The following is a 20,863-nucleotide window of genomic DNA, read 5'->3' on the forward strand; positions in this document are numbered from 1 at the left end:
TTCCACTGCAAGCAACTAGGACTAGGCCGGCTATTAGGATTGAAATGGAAAGACTAATTTTATTGAAGATAATATTCCAATGCAGAAGTCAGTTAAGTTAAATATTTAAAAAAAAAGAGAGAAAGAGATTAGCCAATATGATGATCTGAAGAAAACTCGCCTAAAAAAAAAAAAAAAAAAAAAAAATGTGGAACCATTTAAAACTGGTAAGGGCTGGTAGAATATATTTAAAATCCAGGGAGAAGCCGCTAGTGCTGATCAAGGAGCCGAAACTTTCAAAAAAGAACTTGTTAAAATTATTGAAGAGGGGTATTATGTGTTATACTTCTCAACAAGTTTTTAACATAGATGAAGCGGGACTTTTGTGGAAACGAATGCCTAAAAGAAGTTTCATATTGAAAGAACAAAAAATATGCCAAATTTCAAAGCGGCGAAGGATCAGTTGACTTTATTGTTGGGTGGTAACGCTGCGGGCCATTTAAAATTAATACCCCTTTTAGTTTATTTGGAAGAGGGCCAAAGTTCAACTCAAAATCCACACATTTTTCATGATTAAATTCATCCATTAAATTAAATCAATTAAATTCATTATTTTAATTGGAATTTTAAGTTTACTTTTGATACGCAAGTAGTTACCACATAATTATACGTATGTAATGCAGAATATTTTATATGTGCAAATATTTGAATATTAAATATTTTGACCGACATTTGTGCATCTTTTCATTACCGTTTATTGTTGATTAGGAAATATCCTATGGCACCAACCGCAGCTCACAAATACATATGTTACCTTATGGGAAAGCGGCGCTCGCTTAGCGCGGATTCACTTAGCGCTCTGTTTTTCCGGAACGAATGATCAGCGTTAAGCGGGGGTCACCTGTATACGGCATATATATTTAAAAAAGTAAAACTATTAAGTAAAACTATTAAGCCTAAGGATCAAATTCTAATAAATTTATTTTTTTAATTTTCAGTAAATATTTTAATAATATTTGTTTTTTCAAGTATTTTCTAAAACCAGAAGGTATATGCTATTCATCTAAAAAAATCCAGAGAATATTGGGGCATATACTCGCTTATACCCTCCACTACAGCCCTGCCCCTAGGTCTCTTTCATTCTCCACTATCGTTGAGTATTGCTGGGATTACTGCTACCTAAGTGTATTGCCTTACATTTATTAATATTAAACTTGAATCACCACTTCTCAGAGTATCTGCACAATTTCTTTGGGTATTGTTGCAGTAGCATGCACTGGTGAATCTGGAAACAATCTCTAATGCCATTGTAATACAATGAAACATTATGCAATGCTTTTTAATAAATTAGTTAAAATTTTAGAGGTTATATATGTAACTAATCAAGTTCCAGCATAATTGGATATCAGTTGAAAAGAAATAATTAGTTAATGAGATAGATGCATAATAATGATAAAAATAAGAGCAAAGATGTTAAAGGTGATCCAATTACTACCACTGTACATTGAGAACCAAGATTTCTAGGATGACCAGCACCCATCAGTATGCAAATATGACTAATTACAATTGTTTACTAACTATTTTTGTCCACATTATATCAACATAACTTAGATCTGATAATAAATAGAATCTATATATGGGAAATTTATGACATATACATAATTTCCCCTATGTATGCTTTCAAATGTTTTTAAAATATGAGGCCAAAGTTAATTTGATATAAAATGCACAGAAATGGTTAATACTATTCTGTTTACTCCTATTTGCATATTGATAGGTGCTGGTGCCAGAAAATATACCTAACAATGTACAGATCTAGTTAGTAATTGGATGTTTATTATAGTAAAAATATTTACTTTTGATTTGTGAATAGTTTTTGATTATTACTGGTTTTATTTTGTGATTAGCTTTGCAAAGAATTGTTTAAATTTTTATTTCAAATTTCTTACGTGTTTTAATGGTAGTTTCACTTTCTGACAACATACAAAATGTAATTGTATCTGTAATCTTGAGTGGATGCAATAGTAGGGATTTTACTATGTGAGCCTTGTTGCATAACTTTAGGCTTCAGAGACTAAGCAAGGCTTTTTTTGGGGAGGGGGTTAGCATTAACATCAGTTGAGGCATATGTGCAAGAAAACAAGCTTATGCAGCATCAGCCAAAAAAAAAAAAAAACTCCCATTTCACTCATCCATTCACTCCAAATGCCTGTCTAGCTCAGCCTTAAATTTATTCAAGCTATCAACTTCCACAACAAGAGATGGAAGTATGTTCCAACAATCAACTACCCACTGGCTAAAAGCAAATTTCTGCACATCTATTCTACAACTGTCTTTCCTCAATTTGAATCTATGCTTCCTCAGGTTCTTAATCTGAGCAAGAAGAATCCCATAAATCAGAGGGTTGTCAGAATGGTGCATCCTAGTTGGCAAAAGGAGTTTATTCAAATGTAGTTGGTTAGTGGTAGGGTCAGGATCACACTTTCCCTCTCCTTGAGGGTATGAATGAGAGGCTACCAGAGTTCAAGGGCAAACTATGGTCTCAGAGGACCATGGACCACTCATTAGTTAAGTACATGAAAAAATGTCAAGGAAGTAATGATTCTTTTAGTTCTGTTGTCTGCTGAGCTATGCTGGTATGCTAGGTTGAGCTGTTGGGTTTTCTGACATTGGAACTCAAGGCATTGGATGGCAGATGGGAGAAGAAAATGTGTATCATTTTCCTGATTCTCTTGAAATTTGGAGAGGTACTGGATTGTATTATCTAGGTTTCAATGTTTCAACAAATTTCATTCTACTGAGGTTGTGCATGATAGATAATGTGCTTTGATTTTATAGCATACTTGGCAGTTTTCTATAATATTATGATAGGCCATATCATTCCTTGCCACATTTATCAGCCTAGTATTCCTAAATATTCTTTCAGTGTGAACTTCAGCTTTTAGGACAACTATACTGTTGTATATAACATTTGATGCACTGACATCAATTTGTTATACCATGCCTCTGACTTCTTGTGGGCTGGAAACTCTTAAGTTTTAGCTTCCTCTTACTTGTGTAAAACTTGTGTGTGTATGTTACTACTATAAAAATGATGCAAGGAAGCAAGCAAGCTTATACATTATTAGCAAAAAAAACTTTTATCAATTGGTCCAATCCTTTAAATTTGTTCAGACTTAAATTGTCCACATCAACTGGTGGAAAGTTATTCTAAGAATCCACATAACTGTTTTTCAATTGTCCTTTTTTTTTTTTTTTTTTGCTGATTTAAATTTATGTCCCCTTTGTGTATGTCTACTGAGAATGAGTAAAGATTTCTTCAGCATTTCATTTATGTTGATTTGAGATTTGATCTGTTTAATTAAAACATATCAGAGTATGTGCAAGTCTCTATGCTTGGTTGAGAGCAGACAGGCTGTAGAATGTGATAGTAATGTTACATAAAATCCTTTCTTAGAATCTTGAAGGGTAAGCATTCTTCTTTAAAATCTCTTTTATAATCCTGATTTCCTCTTCCATCAGATGGGAGCTGCAAACTTGTGCCCAGAGGACCACTTAAGAAAGTATTTATTGTGATCTCTAAAATATAGATTGGAATATTATGTTTGCTTTCTAGCTCCAGGATAAGGTGGTGTTTGTGTTAATGTTCTAGTGAAATTTTTCTAACCCTCCTTTCTCCCAGATAATTAGTACATTGCCAACATACTGGAACTATAACTTAGGCTTACATATCTGTAAAATTTGCTTTCTTTAAGCTGATTTGATCCTGTATTAAAAATGCCCTTCAATGAACATATCAGAGCTGGTTTTAAAACACATGTAACGTAGTTCATATACATTATATGCTGATCCCTACATGGTTGGAGTTGCCTTATACTAAGCAGAACAGTACTCTGTCTGTGATTCTCTAATACATCTGGCAAGCTGCTGTTAATGCATCCTGGCTAGCTCTGTGACTGTATTGCTGTCTCTGTGTCTGTATTACCAAAAGTTGTGAAACACTTGCAGTTATAACAAAACATGTTTATTTAAAAAAATTAATAGCATGTGTTGGGTCATCTTTATCTATAATGGCAATTTTAATCATCCTAGAAAAAAGGTTATGATAATTTCTCTAACAGTTATATACTTTCTTTTTTACATTCAGGATTCTTTTTCCATTTACTCATTATCAAATTTTTTAATGTAACAATAAAAATGCCTATGGAATATATTTAATAAGCAGTAATAATGTAATAATAATGGTAACAAAGCATTGTATAATTAGTAACATTATCAAAAAGAAATGGCAACAGCAGAATTATTCAGATTTGAAACAGAATTTACTTTATAACTACTGTTATTATTTGTAGGCTCAGGATAAAGCTGATACTTTAAGCTCTGAGCTGTCATCCACAAGAAAATCTTTGATAGAGTGTGAGGATGAAAAGAGAAGGCTAGAAGTAGAAGTAGCTCAGGTAAGTAAAGTAGAATAATTATCATATTTCAGATTTAAGACCCCCACTCCACTTAATTTTCAACATAGATGTTCATATTTTACATATTTTACAGATTATTTAAGAATTGGCATCATCTCTATAAAAAAAAACAAAAAAAACATGGATGTTACTGTAAATGTGGTGCCAAAAGCCTTATTTGAATGCAGCCAGAAGCAAACTAAAGTTACCACAAAAAATATAGAATCAGCCAGAAGCAAACTAAAATTACTATAAAAAATATAGAATAGATCGATCTCATGTTTGCAAAGCAGGCCACCACAATTTTCCTTGGTATTGCACCTGCACTCCAAGTAAACATGCATACTTCTGAAGGAGAAATATGCTGCTATTTATTTGAAATGCATCCAGTTACTCATATAGCTTACTGGAACCTCATCAGAAGTGATTAAATCAGGACAGCAAAGACCTGACAACCTTGGTGAAATATTTCCACAATATGAGAAAACAAAATACTGAATAGTAAACTTCTGTGCCCTTTTCTATGTACACAACTGTAGCTTTTGTTCTAAATTTACTTGAGTTTTAAATTTGACACCATTCAGCATCTTGGATATTGGGGAAAGATCTATTTCATTACTGTGATGTTAGATTTTCGCTAACTGTCCTTGTGCTCTTGCCTACAAGGTTTTGTTCACCCTTTGTATAGTAATTTTTTATAGCCTGAATTGCTCTAAATTTACTTGAACCATGAACTAAAAAAAATAATAATAAATAACATCATATCAAACTTTTAAAGCAGATAAATTAACTGCAGAACATGTCTAGTCTGTTAGATATTTGAGTGCCCCCCCCCCATGCATGTTAGCATCTGCTTTATTTTAAATTTCTGGTTAAGTAACTGTAAGTGGTCAACCCATTTCTGCAGCTTGCATTGGGTTATTACGTTGATGGCTTTTATTACCTAAAAGTGTAGTTACAAAATTTCAGGGCTAACTGTATTCCTATCACCCTTTTCAAGGTGTATTGACAGTGCCCCAAACTTGTAGTTTGTGGTGAGTAGCAGAGTGATATCAGTACTTACCGCCTCACTTCTACTTCATGGATATCTCCCATACCATTTTATTTATTTTCAGTATTTTGTGTTACTAGAACTGGATAAGTAATGTGATTTGTAATGTGTGCACCATTCTGTATCTCCATTCAGAATAGTTTCCTTTCAGCGTAGTGATTGTTTTTCTATATTAAGTTTTTTCTTACATCATAATATTTGAGAGTACAGAACTATTAGAATTCTTAAACTATCAGAATTTTGTATGCAAATATCTAAATTTAGAAAATGTCTTTCTACACTGAAGAAATGTTAAGGAGATGCCACATACCTTAATAATAGCATCAATTCATTGTGGTACAGATTCAATAAAATTTAACCATATCCTCTGTTGTAGCAATACCACTTTTTTTTTTTTCATCATTGATGAATCTTTCCGCTCTGCCAAAATTTTAGTTAGGAGCCACAATGTTATTATACCTTTAATTGACAGTATAATTGTTTCACCATTTGTCATTCAGTTGAGATTTGGCTTTGACCCTGCCAGAACTGAAAAAATTCTCAAAAGCTTCTTCAGCAGTGGGTGAAGTCAATCTCACACAGAGGGAATTGAATTTTCCCCTGTGAGTTATTTTGAGTGTTTTGCCCATAAAATGTACAAATCAGCCCATGAACACAATCTTGTACAGTCATAATACATGGAGGCACCTCCGTAGCCAGGTGGGAAGGAGTAGCAGTGCGTAGCACACGCTTCTTGATTAGACCGGGGTTCGAGCCCGTCACCACCAAATATGGAGGATGCGGAAAGGTCAGGGAATGACCACCGCATATCCCGGAGCAATATGGCCTTAGTTGCTAATGCTCCTAAAAACCAAATAACATAACATAACATAACATAATACATGGACAATATGGCCTAAAATGATATTCCATAAAACTGTCACTGCTACCAACATCAATATGTCCCATGCACCCTACACAGAAGAGGTATTATGGATATTGTCTGCAATTAATGCCACATGCATAAAATAGTATGCCTGCATTCATCTAATGAATTTGTGTTCCTATATATGACATTCCAAAACATCCCACAAAACAATAGAGTTTAGATATGAAGTCCATTGTCATCCCTTAGGTAGTGGATGTGCTGAATGCAATGGTTGGTTCTATTATCTTGATTAAGGCACCTGTGAACATTTGCAGAACTGATGACCCATTATGTGCTTAATGATTGCAGGGACATAAACATTTTATCACATTATTTTACCTGTTGTTTATAATAATGATGTAATAGAGTAGATGCTGTATGGATGGTGTGTATTGTTTTTTGGAATTTATGTTCTGTGCTTGCCTTACCATATTCATAAACAAATTCATCTCATAAAATAACCCATTTCCAGCTACTTAGCTGTTGTCTGATCAGGATGTTGATATTATCACCATGTCTGCAATTTGTGAATTGCATGCAGCCCACTGAAATTCAAGTAGATATAAATACTGGTCATACTCATAATTTTGCATATAACATCATCCTCACACTCCTAAGAACTTTAAGGTCCCCCCCATCCACCCACCTGCAGCAGTGGATGTCTGTTAAAGTTTTATTTTTGAAATGGTTTTCTCATCATTGAAATACGTTTCATAATGGTTACATTGTATTGGATTGCAAACAATAAAATATTTTGTATCGTATTTTTATTGTTTTACTTTGTATATATTTTGTATTGTATTGCAATACAAAATATATGTTTTGTATTGCAAACAGTAGCTACAATTCATTTATTTCGTATTTGAGAAATTTTTATATTTATTTTATATAACAGTTGAAAGAAATGTGCAGGCGAGAGTTGCAAAGAGCAGAAAGTGATATAACCCGAAATAGCACTATTATATCTGAATATAAACAGGTATGTATTTGTTTTTTAAATTTTTTAATTATTCTAGGTTGCCATAATTCAAACAATCAGTTTTGAAACCTTTTCATTATAATTTACCTTTAAGTGACCACCTGGAGTTAGTAGCTCTATCCATTGTCTTTCTGTTTACTCTTCAATTATGCTGAAACTTTCAGTACCTTTGAACTGCACTGTGAGGGAGGGATTTGATAACAGTAAAATCTCTTTTTAAAAGTTTAGCCTGTGACTGTGGACACAGGCTAAACAGACTTGAGGATAGTTACTATTCCCAGCATTAAGAAATAAATTATTTTAACACTTGTATAAAGTGTTAAAATAATTTAACACTTTATACAAGTGTTAAAATATTTGAAGATTATAAATAAATAAATTAATCATGATAAATATTTAACATGATAAATAAATAAATTAATCATGATAAATATTTTAATAAATGAGCATAATGTTTCAAACCCTTTACCTGGTTCTTGTTCACATACATAATGACTACCCCTTTTTGTCCTTCTCAAACTGTGATATCATAAGAGCCACCTCTAATCCAGCGTCTGTCTTAGCATTCTTAGTCTGCTGTTCTCTGCTCCCACCCCCCCTTGATTCATTAATCCCATCTTTAATTTTATTGTTGAAAGCCTGTTCCATGGTTCCATTGTATTTCTCACCTTATTTCTGTTAAAAGCAACCTGGCTAAAATCCTTGATGTAAAAGATTTCTTTTTTTTTTTTTTTTTTCAGTCTTTTTTAAATCTGGATTATTTGGTGGCTAAAGGGAGCACCAAAGATTCCAAATTGGCAGAGCATGCAGTGGGGTGTGCTCGGGAATACAGTGATAGGAACTTTGTGATAATGAGGGGGAAAGTGACTTTGAAAAAAGGGAAAAAAAAAAACTTTTACATTAAGAAATTTAGCCAGGTTGCTTTAAACAGAAATAAGGAGAGAAACATTGGGGATAGATGGAATGGATTTTTCAGCAGTAACATTAAGTGGGGAATAATGGAATGGGGGAGGGGATACCAGAGAACAATAGGCTATAAGAATGCTAGACACTGGATAACAGATGTCTCTTATGACATGAGAGAGGTAAATTTGTAATGATTGCACATGTGATAAAGAAGCTGGTGAAGGGGTTGATGAAATGTAATGCTTATTTATTAAAATATTTATCATAGTGTATAAAGTGTTAAAATAGTTCTTGGTGGATATCGCTCATGAAGAAAATGTCTAATTTAAAAACATGATTAAATTGCCAGCATTCGCTTGCATAGCTTTGCTGATTAGGCCTAAATGAATTTATGTAGCGTTTAACAGTTATTTGACTGCTGAAATAAAGCAAAATTTGTTTCTATTTTATTTATTTTTTTATTTAAAAATCAACTATAAGAAGAGTTTCTCACACAAACCACTGAAATAACTGAATTTTCTTTTCTTACATTCTGATTGATTTATGACTGAGAAAATGTTTATTTGATATCATCTTATGTTTTCAGTGGGAAAGTAGATGTATTTTTTTTCAAGAAGTTTATTTTTGTTCTGCAGTCTGGAACAAAATTACACAGAGCTGGCTCTGTATTAGCAACATTCCCCTTATGTAGGGGGATGGACTGGTCTGTGATGCTGATGAAGGCTCAAAGTCAGGAATGGCTGATATAAGATGGTAGTTTGCACATGTGGTGATCAGTTTGATTGTCTGCAAGGAAAAATGGGTTAACTTCAAGATCTTTACAAATTTGAATGCGGAATGATTTTGGGGATAATGTTTGCAAGTGCCAGTATCTTAACAACAGTATTAAGCAATTAACCAGCATGGTTAATTGCTTCCATTCTGTGGTGTCATGAGTCTACCTTGACTGAACAGTGAGTGAACAACCAAAAATCACGTGGGACAGCTACTTGTGGTGACACCCATGGTGAATGTTGTATGCCTCGTAACACAGTAACATAATGACACAATGGTTCAGCTAAGCATGCAGTACAACATAGGAATAGCAAGACTAGACACTAGCTCATATAGGCTATAGCAGTTGACAGTCCTTGACTGGAATATAATATCTAAACATCAAGATGTCTCTGAAGAGTTTATTAAAGAACATGCAGATAAGTTAAACTGGGAATTTATTTCTTTTGAATTTCAAAGATTATCTGAGGAATTTATTCAGGAATCCAAAGAGAAATTAAACATGAAAAAAGTAAATCAATTTCAAACACTTAGTAGTATTTTTATTCTTGAATTTGCTGATGAACTAGATATGCAAATTATAACTAATATCAACAGTTATCAGAAGATGTCATTGAGCAACTATTAGACAAATTAGACTGGAAACAGTTAGCAAATTATCAATTGCTAAGTGAAGAATTCATAAATTCACATAAAATGAAAATAAACTGGTGTGATGTTGTTTTAAATCATTCATTAAGTGATGAATTCATAAATAAAAATTATAAAGAGTTAGTTTTATATATGCTAGCAAAATTATGTATAAAAAAAATAGCTTGAAAAAAAATTTGGCTATTAAATAGCAGATACAAAGCTTCAAATCCTTCCTACTAAAAAAAAAAAAATAACTGATTTAAGAATAGACTTTGAATACAATGTAAATAAATTAAAAAATAAATAAATTAAAACTATTAAAAAAGACACCAGGATTCATCTCATAGCAGAAGTTTATGATGTGGAACGAAATTTATTTCATATTTATATGCCAGAAAAGTTTAGTCAAACCTTATCTGATTTTGATATTAAAAATTTTAATTTAAAAGATGATTTAAAATTAATTTACCGTGGGTTACAAAATAATACTGAACATGTATTTGATTTTGATTACAGAAAATAGTTTTAAAAAAATAGTTTATTCTGACATGTTTTTGGTTAAACATACATTATTTTCTTAAAAATTGTAAATAATTTTAATTTTTTGATTTTTGTAGATTATTTTAGGAAAATTAATAATTTTAAGGGAAGAGGGGTCTTCTTAGGGAGGGGCAGTTTTTTTTTTGCATTTGTAAAAGTGTACAGTTATGCTATTCAATCTTATTATGATATACATTCCTGTATCAGTTTATTTATTATACCCAAAATGGATTGTATTGAATTTATATTTTTAGTATCAAAATTTACATTGTTATACATTAAATGACCAGACCTTGGGTTGAGTGAGGGAAGATAAAACATAAGGGTTTATTTGGAAATGTCTTAAGACATGTTAAATTCAGTTGTTTTTTTAAATAATATTCATTCTTGTTTTATACAGATAACTGCTAGCTTATCAACATTTTAAATCATAAAAACATTTAAATATATATTAGTTACAGTTACTTTTATATATAAAGTTATTTATGAAATGGTTGATAAAATATGATTAATAAATAATGGAATATTTTTCTGTTTATTGCATTTAATAAATCTCTTGTGGTGGACTACATTAGAATGATAACTCACATATCTATATTTTGTCCAGATATGTAGTCAGCTGAATTCAAGGTTAGAAAAAGAACAGAAAATTTCTAAAGAAACAATAGAAAGGTTGAAGGTATGTCAATATTATTTGTTAAAATATGTGTTGCTTAAGTACTGTTACAAGGAATGATGAAAATACCTCTTTTTATTATTATTTTTTTTTTCATTAGTTGTTGGCACATCGGCTTCTGTGGCCATAATGCACCTCCCAAAGTTTTTGCATTTTGCTGTGATCCAAGCCCGAGGCGGGATTCGAACCCGTGACCTTTGGTTTGCCAGGCAGGCACTTTACCCACCTGGCTAGCCAGGTGGCCGATTCTGAAAATACCTCAGAAATTAAACACCTAATTTCAGTATTTAATATATGGATTATGTGATTCATATCAAAATAATTAGTATTAATTATATTGTGTTGATTAAAGGAAAGCATTACATAGGCTTCTTAAGTATTAAATTAAAAATGCCCATGTTAATCTGTGCAAAGAGACCAATGTATGAACTATGGACGTCATTAATTAATTCACATAAGGTGGATTAATTAATGAATGATACTTTCTCACATTTAGGAGGGGAAAAAATGTTGGAAAGTGCAATAACAGCTATTCAAGTTTTTTTTTTGTTTGTTTCCTCATTCCATGTACAAAGAGAACAGTAACTAAAACAGTTTGACTGGATTGATTAATGAATCACACTTCTGAAACTGAAATTGTCAGTTGTAGACCACTTGCACAAAGTAATGGTCTCCAGCTGACTATTTCAGATTGGTCTAGCCATTAGAAATTAGCAGTCAATTTGTCTCTTATACCATTAAAAGATACAATAACACCCACAGAATAGATGATTTCTGTGCACACATTCAGAACTCCAGAAGGTTTCAAGGCCTGTTAGCATCTAACTTCATCAAAATCTGCTCAAATGTGATGGCAAGACAAGTGGGAATATCACCAAGCACTATGTTAATTAAATCAAATCTAGGGATGTGCTTGCTAAAGGAAACCAGAAATGTTATCTACTTCTCTGGAGGAAATCAGTGGTATTAATCAAAATTATTACTGCAACAGCAGAAAAGAAACAGACAAGTCACAGAATAATCTTTCTTTACAGTCAAGAAAATATTCACTATTGAAGAATATTCAACCATCAAACTGGCCTCAGTTTTTAGCATTAGTAGAGGCATATGATGCAAGAAAGCAAGCTTATAGCATCAGCCAAAAAAACTTTCCCATTACCCATCCATTCTCTTCAACAAATGTTTGTCTAGTTCTTCCTTGAACTTATTTAAGTTGTTGACCTTCACTACAACAGATGGAAATTTGTTCCAACAATCAACCAACCGCTGGCTAAAGGCAAATTTTTGCACATCTATTCTACAACTATCTTTTCTCAGTTTGAATTTGTCCTCTCAGCCTGTTGCTGTTACTCTTGCAGCCTGTCTGCACTGCTCGGAAAACTTAATATCTAACTGTGCAATTACCTCAGACCATTTTCATTCCCCACTGTCCTGAGTGTAGTACCACACAGTTGGTACGTTACTCTGGGGTTATTGCTACCCATATGCAGTACTTGTATTTTTAAGAAATGTATTTTAAAGAAATGCTATATGTTATTTTCATCTCAGTGGTACCAGTTGTGTAAAACCCAAAGTGATCACATTGAAAGGAAACTACTATATTTAGTTCCAGTGATATTTTATGGGTATTTCTCCAAGACTGTATCATTAACATAATATGTACACCACACAAAAAAGTTAGAATAGCATTGGTTTGTTAAAATTCATATTTGCTTGTAATCCAAGCAGAAATGTGATATACACCGATGAGCCAAAACATTATGACCACCTACCTAATGTGATGTTGGTCCTCCACATGCAGCCGAACTGCTTGTTTTCATACCACTGCTGATTAGAAACTGATGGAATGTGTTAGTAGGTGGATGCATTTATACACAAGACAAAGGCATACTATACTTGTTGTGTAACAGATGCATGTAATAACATGCACCTGTTACACAGTCAACAAAGGAGAAACATTCAGTATGATGCAAAAGCATGCTCTGGATGAGGAAGTAATACGAGTTGACAATTTTGTGTGCAGGAAAATATTAACGAAATAAACTTCAACGGAATGATGCAATTTTGCAACTCGCTGTATATAACACACCTTATACCAGTTTTGTTTATATAAATTAGTATTCATTTGGTGAGAGTAAATACACTAAGCAATAATGTATTTTTTTTTTTTACATCAAGTTTTTTTTTTTAATCCAGCTTAGCATTAGCATTAGCATTAGTAGAGGCATTTGATGCAAGAAAGCAAGCTTATGCAGCATCAGCCAAAAAAAAAAAAAAAAAAAAACCCACTTCCACTTCACCCCTCTGTTCGTTCAAAATACCTGTCCAGCTGAGCCTTAAACTTATTTAGGCTATCAACCTCCACCACAAGGGACGGAAGTCTGTTCCACCAACCAACCACCCGCTGGCTAAAGGCAAATTTCCGCACGTCTATCCTACATCTGTCTTTCCTCAATTTGAATTTATGCCCTCTCAGGTGATTTTTCTGAGCTAGAGGAAGAATCCCATCAGCATTGAGCATGCTTAAACCATTCAAGGCTTTATACACCTCTATCAGATCACCTCGCTGGTGCCTAGTCTCCAGACACTGTAATTTGCAAAACTTAAGCCTTTCTTCGTAAGAGCACCCCTTTGTTCCATTCACTAATCTTGTTGCCCTTCTCTGTACTCGTTCCAGCAGCTCTACATCCTTCTTGAAATGAGGCCTCCAGACCTGTATACAGTACTCTAGGTGTGGCCTGACCATCGCCTTATACAATGGAATAATCACCTCCTTATCCCTGCTGGAAAAATTCCTGTATATCATTGACAATACTCCATGAGCTACTCTTGCAGCCCATCTGCACTGCTCAGAGAACTTCATATCTGCCTGCACAACCATCCCCAAGTCCCTTTCATTCTCTACCACTGTCAGTGTAGTACCACAGAGTTGATACGTTGCTCTGGGGTTGCTGTTTCCCATGTGTAGTACTTTACATTTGTCAATGTTAAACTTCATTTGCCACCTCTCAGCCCATCTGCTCAACCTTTCCAGATCCTGTTGCAGCAGCATAGTGTCAGTAGTGTCCTTGACAACCCTGCCAACTTTTGTATCGTCTGCAAACTTGGACATTAAGCCCGATATACCATCATCAATATCATTTATAAATACAGAAAACAATAATGGACCCAACACTGAGCCCTGAGGGACTCCACTAATAACATCAGTCCACGATGAGCAGTGTCCATTGATTACCACTCTCTGTCTTCTCCCCCTCAACCACCCCTTTATCCATAGCAGCAATTTGCCTCCAGTGTCACACTGCTCCAATTTGTGTAGCAGTCTTCCATGTGCAACAGTATCAAATGCCTTTCTAAGATCCAAGTATATAATATCAAAGTTATTCCCTGCATCCAGTTCTTTTGTGACTGCATCATAGTATCCAATCAAGTTGGTCAGGCAAGACTTCCCCTTAACAAAACCATGCTGTGTCTGAGCTATAACTGAAGTCTTGTCTAAATGATCCTGCAGTGCTTCTTTAACCAGTGCCTCCATTAATTTTCCTGGAACAGAAGTTAAGCTCACAGGTCTATAATTAGCCGACCGGGCTAGCCGAGTGGGTAAAGTACCTGCCCGGCAACCCAAAGGTCGCGGGTTCGATTCCCGCCTCGGGCTTGGATCAAAGTACTGCAAAAACCTTGGGAGGTGCAATATGGCCACAGAAGCCGATGCGCCAACAACTACCAAATCAAAAAAAAAAAAAAAACAGGTCTATAATTACTTGTGTCAGCCTTTAATCCTCCTTTGTGAATTGGGGTCACATTTGCACATTTCCAGTCTATGGGTACCTCCCCTGAGTCCAAGGAAGCTCTCATAATTATGGCTAAGGGTTTGCTTACTTCCTTTGCTGCCTCCTTTAATATAACTGGATAGATCCCATCCACCCCGGGTGCCTTTCTTGTGTTTACCTTCAACAGTTTCTCCTCCACTTTACTCCCAGTTATTTCAAGATTCTGTAGCTTACTGCTAGAGTTGAATACACCTCTGGCATTCCCCTCGCTGAATAAATCCTCATGTGTGAATGTCGATGCAAAATATTTATTTAGTTTGTTAGCTACCTGAGCAGGATCATCAACACTTGACCCATCAATATCAAGTGGACCAATCTGATTCATCCCCTTCCTTCTAGAGTTTACATAAGTAAAGAACTCTTTGCTGTTTTTATTTGCATCCCTTGCCAAGGATTTCTCGTAATCTGCCTTCGCCTGCCTAACCTCCTTTGTAACTTGGTTGCATATCAACTTGTATCTATCATAGGCTTCTGTGTCATGTGTTAATTTGTATGTATCCCATGCATTTTTCTTCTCTGCCATATGCCTCATTAGTTCATCGGACATCCATTTTGGCCTAAACCTTGAACAATATTTCTTAGTTGGTATGTAAAGCCTAGTAGCTTCCAAGATAAGTTCTTTGAATGCTTCCCATTTTGAATTTGCTGTTGGTAACATCATCAGTTGGTCCCACTGTATAGAATTTAAATACTGTCTCAGTCCATCGTAGTCGCCTTTACGGAAGCAATAACCCTTCCCTTTACCCCTAATGGTAGTTACCTCTTTGAGTAAATCCCACTTCAGCACACTGTGATCACTGCCACCTAGTGGTTCATTTATCTGCAGATTCTTAATGCATGAAGAATCACTGCTGATAATCAAATCAAGAGTATTACACCCTCTAGTTGCCTCCCGAACATGCTGATGTAGAAAACAATCATCCAATAAATCCACAAAAGCCCTGCTAGTGTGTGAGTAACCAGCCCCCAAATTCCAGTCAATATCTGGGAAATTAAAATCTCCCATTATAAGACACTCTGATTTACTGGCCCACTCTATTTCCCTGTACAGTTCCTTATTATACTCATCAGAGTCATTAGGCCTATAGCACACTCCTACTGTCAATTTTGATCTCCCAATGCTTATGTCACACCAAACTGACTCCACACTGCACTGTCCAGCGATGTCGACTGGCTTCACTTCCTTGGTTTTTATGTGTTTCTTCACTAATAGCATAACCCCTCCCCCCCTGTCTATCCTTTCTGTAGACGTTGTACTCCCCAAATTGCAGTTCTGCATCCCTTATATCTGTGTGACACCACGTCTCTGATATCCCAACAATATCTGCCTTCGATGTTTTGAGCAATACCTCAAATTCATCAAATTTATTTACTAAACTCCTAGCATTGGTGTACACGCAAGTATACCTGCACCTGTTTCTATTCTTAGCTACCCTAACACAACCCATGTGTTTAATGACTAGGATTATAATGACTAGGATTGCTAGATTTCAGTTTGTATCTACAAAACAAGATGCCATCCCCCCCCCACCTTCTCCAAGAGACCATTTAATAAAAAGAGTAATTTCTCTAGATCCCCACAGCAGCTCTGATTGTCACCCTCCCATCCAAATAAAACCCTCAGGGATGCCTGGATTAAAATTAGTAATTGTCAGTATAATAATTGCTAGTATTAATTATCTTCTTCAAGAGGAGTGTTTCCATTTACAATGAGTTTCCTCAGCCTACAAGTTATTTCTTGTTAGGAATTTTTTCCCGCCATAAAGTGCGGTTCAAGGTGTCTTGGTCGGTTAAACCTCTTGCTGTCATGCACTCCCGTACTCCATCCATCCATGTCCTCCTAGGTCTTCCTCTTCTCCTTCTTCCAGGAGGTATCCATTCCAGGATAGCCTTTGGATATCTGTTTTCTTGCATCCATCTTACATGTCCATACCATGTTAGACGCTTTTCTCTGATGGTGTCAATAATAGTCTTTTTCACTTCCATTTTTTCCCTTATGTCTTCATTCCGTTTTCTGTCTCTTCTAGAAGTTCCTGCTGAGCGTCTCCAAAAATCCATTTCTGTGGAGAGCAATTGTTTTCCGCTCGCCTAGTCAATGTCCAGGTTTCCGCTCCATACAATAGAAGACTTTGTACAAACGTTTGAAATATAAGTTTCTTTGTTTTATGTAGGATATTTTTGCTCCACAGAACAGAGTTTAACATGCCAATAGCTTTTCTGCTGTCTGTAATTCTCTTATTGATCTCTGCTTGGGATGATCCATCACTTTGTAAGATTGATCCCAAATATTTGAATTTATCGACTTGTTTGATTTTAAAACCTGCAATATTTAGAACATGTCCTGGCCCTGAAGACAACATTTCAGTCTTGCTAAAATTGATTTTTAGACCCCATTGTTTATATTCCTCAGACAATTGACGACATGCATACTTTGCATCTTCTAAGTCTTGTGCTATCACCACCTGATCATCTGCAAAAAGTAAATTGTGAATATAGGTGTTCTTATTAATCGGCAATCCCATTTTATTACATTTTTTTGACCAGGATCTTAGGCAGATGTCGATATAAATTTTGAAAAGTGTTGGTGACATGCAACAACCTTGTAATAAGCCTTTTGAAGTGTGGAATTCAGGTGACAAAGCTAATCCCACTTTAATTCTGCATCTATTATTCCTGTAAATTGCTTTAATAATGTTAATCAATTGTCCATCAATATTTGCTTCTTTCAGTGCTTCCCATACGAGTTTTCTTGGAACATTGTCATATGCCTTTTCAAGGTCAATGAAAATCATAAAGATTTTTTTTCCTTTTGATTGGCATTTTTAAGGGTCTGTTGTACTGTTGAGATATGATCTATACATGACCTCCCAGCTGAAAAACCACTTTGTTCTTCTGATACCTCGATTCGGGCTTCTAAATGGTTCCTGATCCATTTTCCAAGGATCTTTAACAGCGGGTTCAGGACGCATATTCCTCGGTAATTTGAACAGCTTTTCCGATCGCCCTTCTTATAAATTGATGTAATATATCCTGTTATCATTTCTTTCGGTATTTCTTCTCCTCTCAGTATACTATTTAACAGTTTTTGTATCAGAACAGCCACTCCTCTTCCTCCATATTTCAGAAGTTCCATGTAAACTCCTCCAGGTCCAGGTGATTTGCCATTCCTTCCTTCCTTCCTTCCTTCCTTCCTTTAGCAGGAGTTCCACTTCCCTAACAGAAACTTTTAAGCTCAAGTCTTCTACACCAAAATCCTCCATCGTCTTGAACTCTTCCCGGTCTTCTTTTAAAAGTCCTTCGTAGTACTCCATCCAGTCTTTCAAAGGTATTAATTGCAAACCAGCATTGTGTTTATTCTGTTTTCTCAAGTCTTTAAGGACCTTCCATGATTCCGCTGATTGCTTGAAGCCCAATTTGCTATTAATAGTTGCGCATTTCCTTTCCCATTCTTTATTTTTCGCTTCTACTACCAACCGATTGGCTATTTTCTTTTTTTCAACATAAATGTTCCTATATGCATCATTCCTATCACCCAGCCATTTCTGATATGCTAGTTTCTTTTCCTCTACAGCAGCTCTTACTTTCTCTGTAATCCAGGTCTTTTTTTTTGGTCCTTGGCTCTTCTTTTTGCCTAGGATTTCACGAGCTAATTTTTTAACAGTATTTTTTAAATATTGTATTAATTATAATATGTAATAATTGAAGTTCTGAAAAAATAAGGTTGTTAATATACTATTAATAGCAATATAACCATACTATAATAAAAAGCAAACTGAACTGATGTTTTTCTCAAATGCAACATTATTCCATAATTTGAGGCAGTTGAGAATTAGTCCTTAGGGTAGGATCTCACTTTAGTTTGATATTTTTAAAAATAGCTTTTTTGATGTAATGTAACTGTGACATTTTTTAAAGCTGCATTTTCTTAACATTATAGGCACAGATGATGGCTTGTGGCTCGTGTTCTCATTCAATAGCCAATCAAGATATACAAAACATACAAAACACTACCCAAGTAAATGGACCTCAGTCTACTCAGTTGCAAGATGCTGAAAAGCTAATTCGAGAACTGGAATTAGAATTAGCACAAACAAAACTAGCATTGGTGGAAGCAGAGTGTAAAAATCAGGTACATTGTTATTTTTTTAGTTGAACTAATTCTAAATACCATAAGAGAAAAATTTTGACTTACAGTTGTCTTTAAAATGACTAACCCTTCATTAAACGGTGGTTAAACTTTCTTAAAAATAGTAAACGATCTATGTTCTCCTCTCAGTTCTTGATTCACTAGCCTAGGAACTTGTTTATATTGTTAATGTCTTAAGATCTGATATTTTCATTTCATGTTGTTTTCCTTCTTTTTTTGATCAGAGTGTTTAAACATTTTACCATCATTATTTTGTTGCTGTACGGCAATGCTTGCTTTACTGACTCTTCATTTAATATTTTAGGATTTCACACATCAACTAAACAATGCACTCGCTGAACTTCAGGCATCTCGAAACACCTGGTTCCACAAGACAGTTGCTTCCATTCGTGATGTCGCCAGTGGCCGTGAAACTAAAGATAAGGAAAACACCTGAACTTCTGTTTTTCAAAGAAATATAATTTCTTGCCTGACATTTTCCTCTGCCAGTAGGGTGTATGTATGCATATGTGTGTGTATATGTATAAAAATATATGTATATACTTATCTCTTGTGTGTGTGTGTGTGTGTGCGTGCATGTGTGTGTGAGTGAGTGAGAAATTAAGTACATATACACACATACTGCAATTGGACCATAGTAAGTACTGTTGAATATAAAAGCTACAGGATTGGCTTACGTGATGTTATTTGTGATTGCTTCTGAATATGAGAAGCTATGAACAGACATGCTTATGCAGTTGCCTGGCACATGTGAATATCATATATATATATATATATATATGGTATTTCTTTCAGTCATTTGACATTTGCCAATTGATATCTTCTGAAGAAAAGGATTCTAGTCATTTTGAACTATTATTATTACAGAGGACCATAGTTCAATGTATTTCATTTTACAAGAGAATTCTAATGTTCCTAATCTATCATGAATGCAGATTTTGCAGTTGATTTCAGTATTAGCAGATTTTGTAATACATTAGTCACATAAAAGAAATCTGTCTATTCAGGTATCATTTTTTTACCTCATTAGTATCTAGTAATCTACATTTCTATTTAAGGTTATTGTTTTTTTAGTTATGCAGAACTGTTGTCTGAAGTAAAATATATGAAATGTCACCTTTTGTTTATTTGGATAAATTTCATATATGCACAAATGTGTATTTAAATTGTACAATGTAATATACATAATAATAGTATTTATTTACTTTGCTATAACTTATATTGATTGTATAATATATGTACGAAATAATTTAATTAATCATGTAAGAGGAAGGTTGCAATTTGCTGTTTTTGATATTGATTTTAACTCAACAGATTACGGAATGATTGTTGCAGTTTTTGCCTGTAATTATAAATTGTAATTGTTTTTGCTCTCTCTCTTAAAATATGCCAATGTTTAATTTCTTCTGTTTAGATTCAAATTAGATCAATCTCTGAGTTCGCTCTGAAAGTGAAATATTGGTGAACATGCATTACCGTTTTATACCATTTTCTGTATTGACCGATTTTTATTTGTAAGTTATGGACATTATCAGTATACAATAAGGAAAGGTGTCATATATAGAAATGCATTTAAGTTATGATTGAACAAATATAAAAGAACTAAATTGTATATGGAATAGATTTTATTGGGAGCTGTTGGGCTCAATGTACAGTAAATTAAAAGTAATAGTACCATGTAGTATATGCACTATGCTGGAAACAGCTTGAATTATTTTTTAAAATTATGTATATCATAACTCGCTTATAATTGCTTATTTGCCATCTAAATTCATTATTCATATGATGTTTGACATCCTGTTAGCATATTAATTAAAATGAAATTACTATTTGTTACAGAATTACAAGGTAAACTGTTTCTAGTAAGTTTGCTTTGGAGGGATGAAAATGATTGGTAACCTGTTCAAGGTGGGATTACCTACCAAGATTTAATTGGTTAGATTTTAAAAGTCATGTAATTTGAGGTAAAGCATAGTAGACAGTT

General features: G+C 34.3%; 1 protein-coding gene across 4 annotated transcripts in view; it reads left to right on the forward strand.

The window, feature by feature from the left end:
• Window positions 1-19,740, forward strand: part of LOC150087647 (rab GTPase-activating protein 1-like) — a 298,662-nt gene extending 278,922 nt beyond the window's left edge. For 3 of the 4 annotated variants that reach the window (XM_090369176.1, XM_090369174.1, XM_090369175.1), the window contains exons 21-25: window positions 4,332-4,436; window positions 7,290-7,373; window positions 10,834-10,905; window positions 18,670-18,861; window positions 19,184-19,740. In XM_090369176.1, coding sequence (XP_090225302.1) covers window positions 4,332-4,436; window positions 7,290-7,373; window positions 10,834-10,905; window positions 18,670-18,861; window positions 19,184-19,315 — 585 coding nt within the window. In that variant the 3' untranslated portion in view covers window positions 19,316-19,740. Of the gene's footprint in view, window positions 1-4,331; window positions 4,437-7,289; window positions 7,374-10,801; window positions 10,906-18,669; window positions 18,862-19,183 lie in introns of those variants that run through there. The other variant, XR_016546720.1, reaches the window with a different exon arrangement.
• The last annotated feature ends 1,123 nt before the right edge of the window (window positions 19,741-20,863 follow it).

The sequence above is a fragment of the Mastigoproctus giganteus genome, chromosome 3, assembly GCF_048544385.1.
Source record: "Mastigoproctus giganteus isolate SK-2022 chromosome 3, ASM4854438v1, whole genome shotgun sequence".
Lineage (NCBI taxonomy): Eukaryota > Metazoa > Arthropoda > Arachnida > Uropygi > Thelyphonidae > Mastigoproctus > Mastigoproctus giganteus.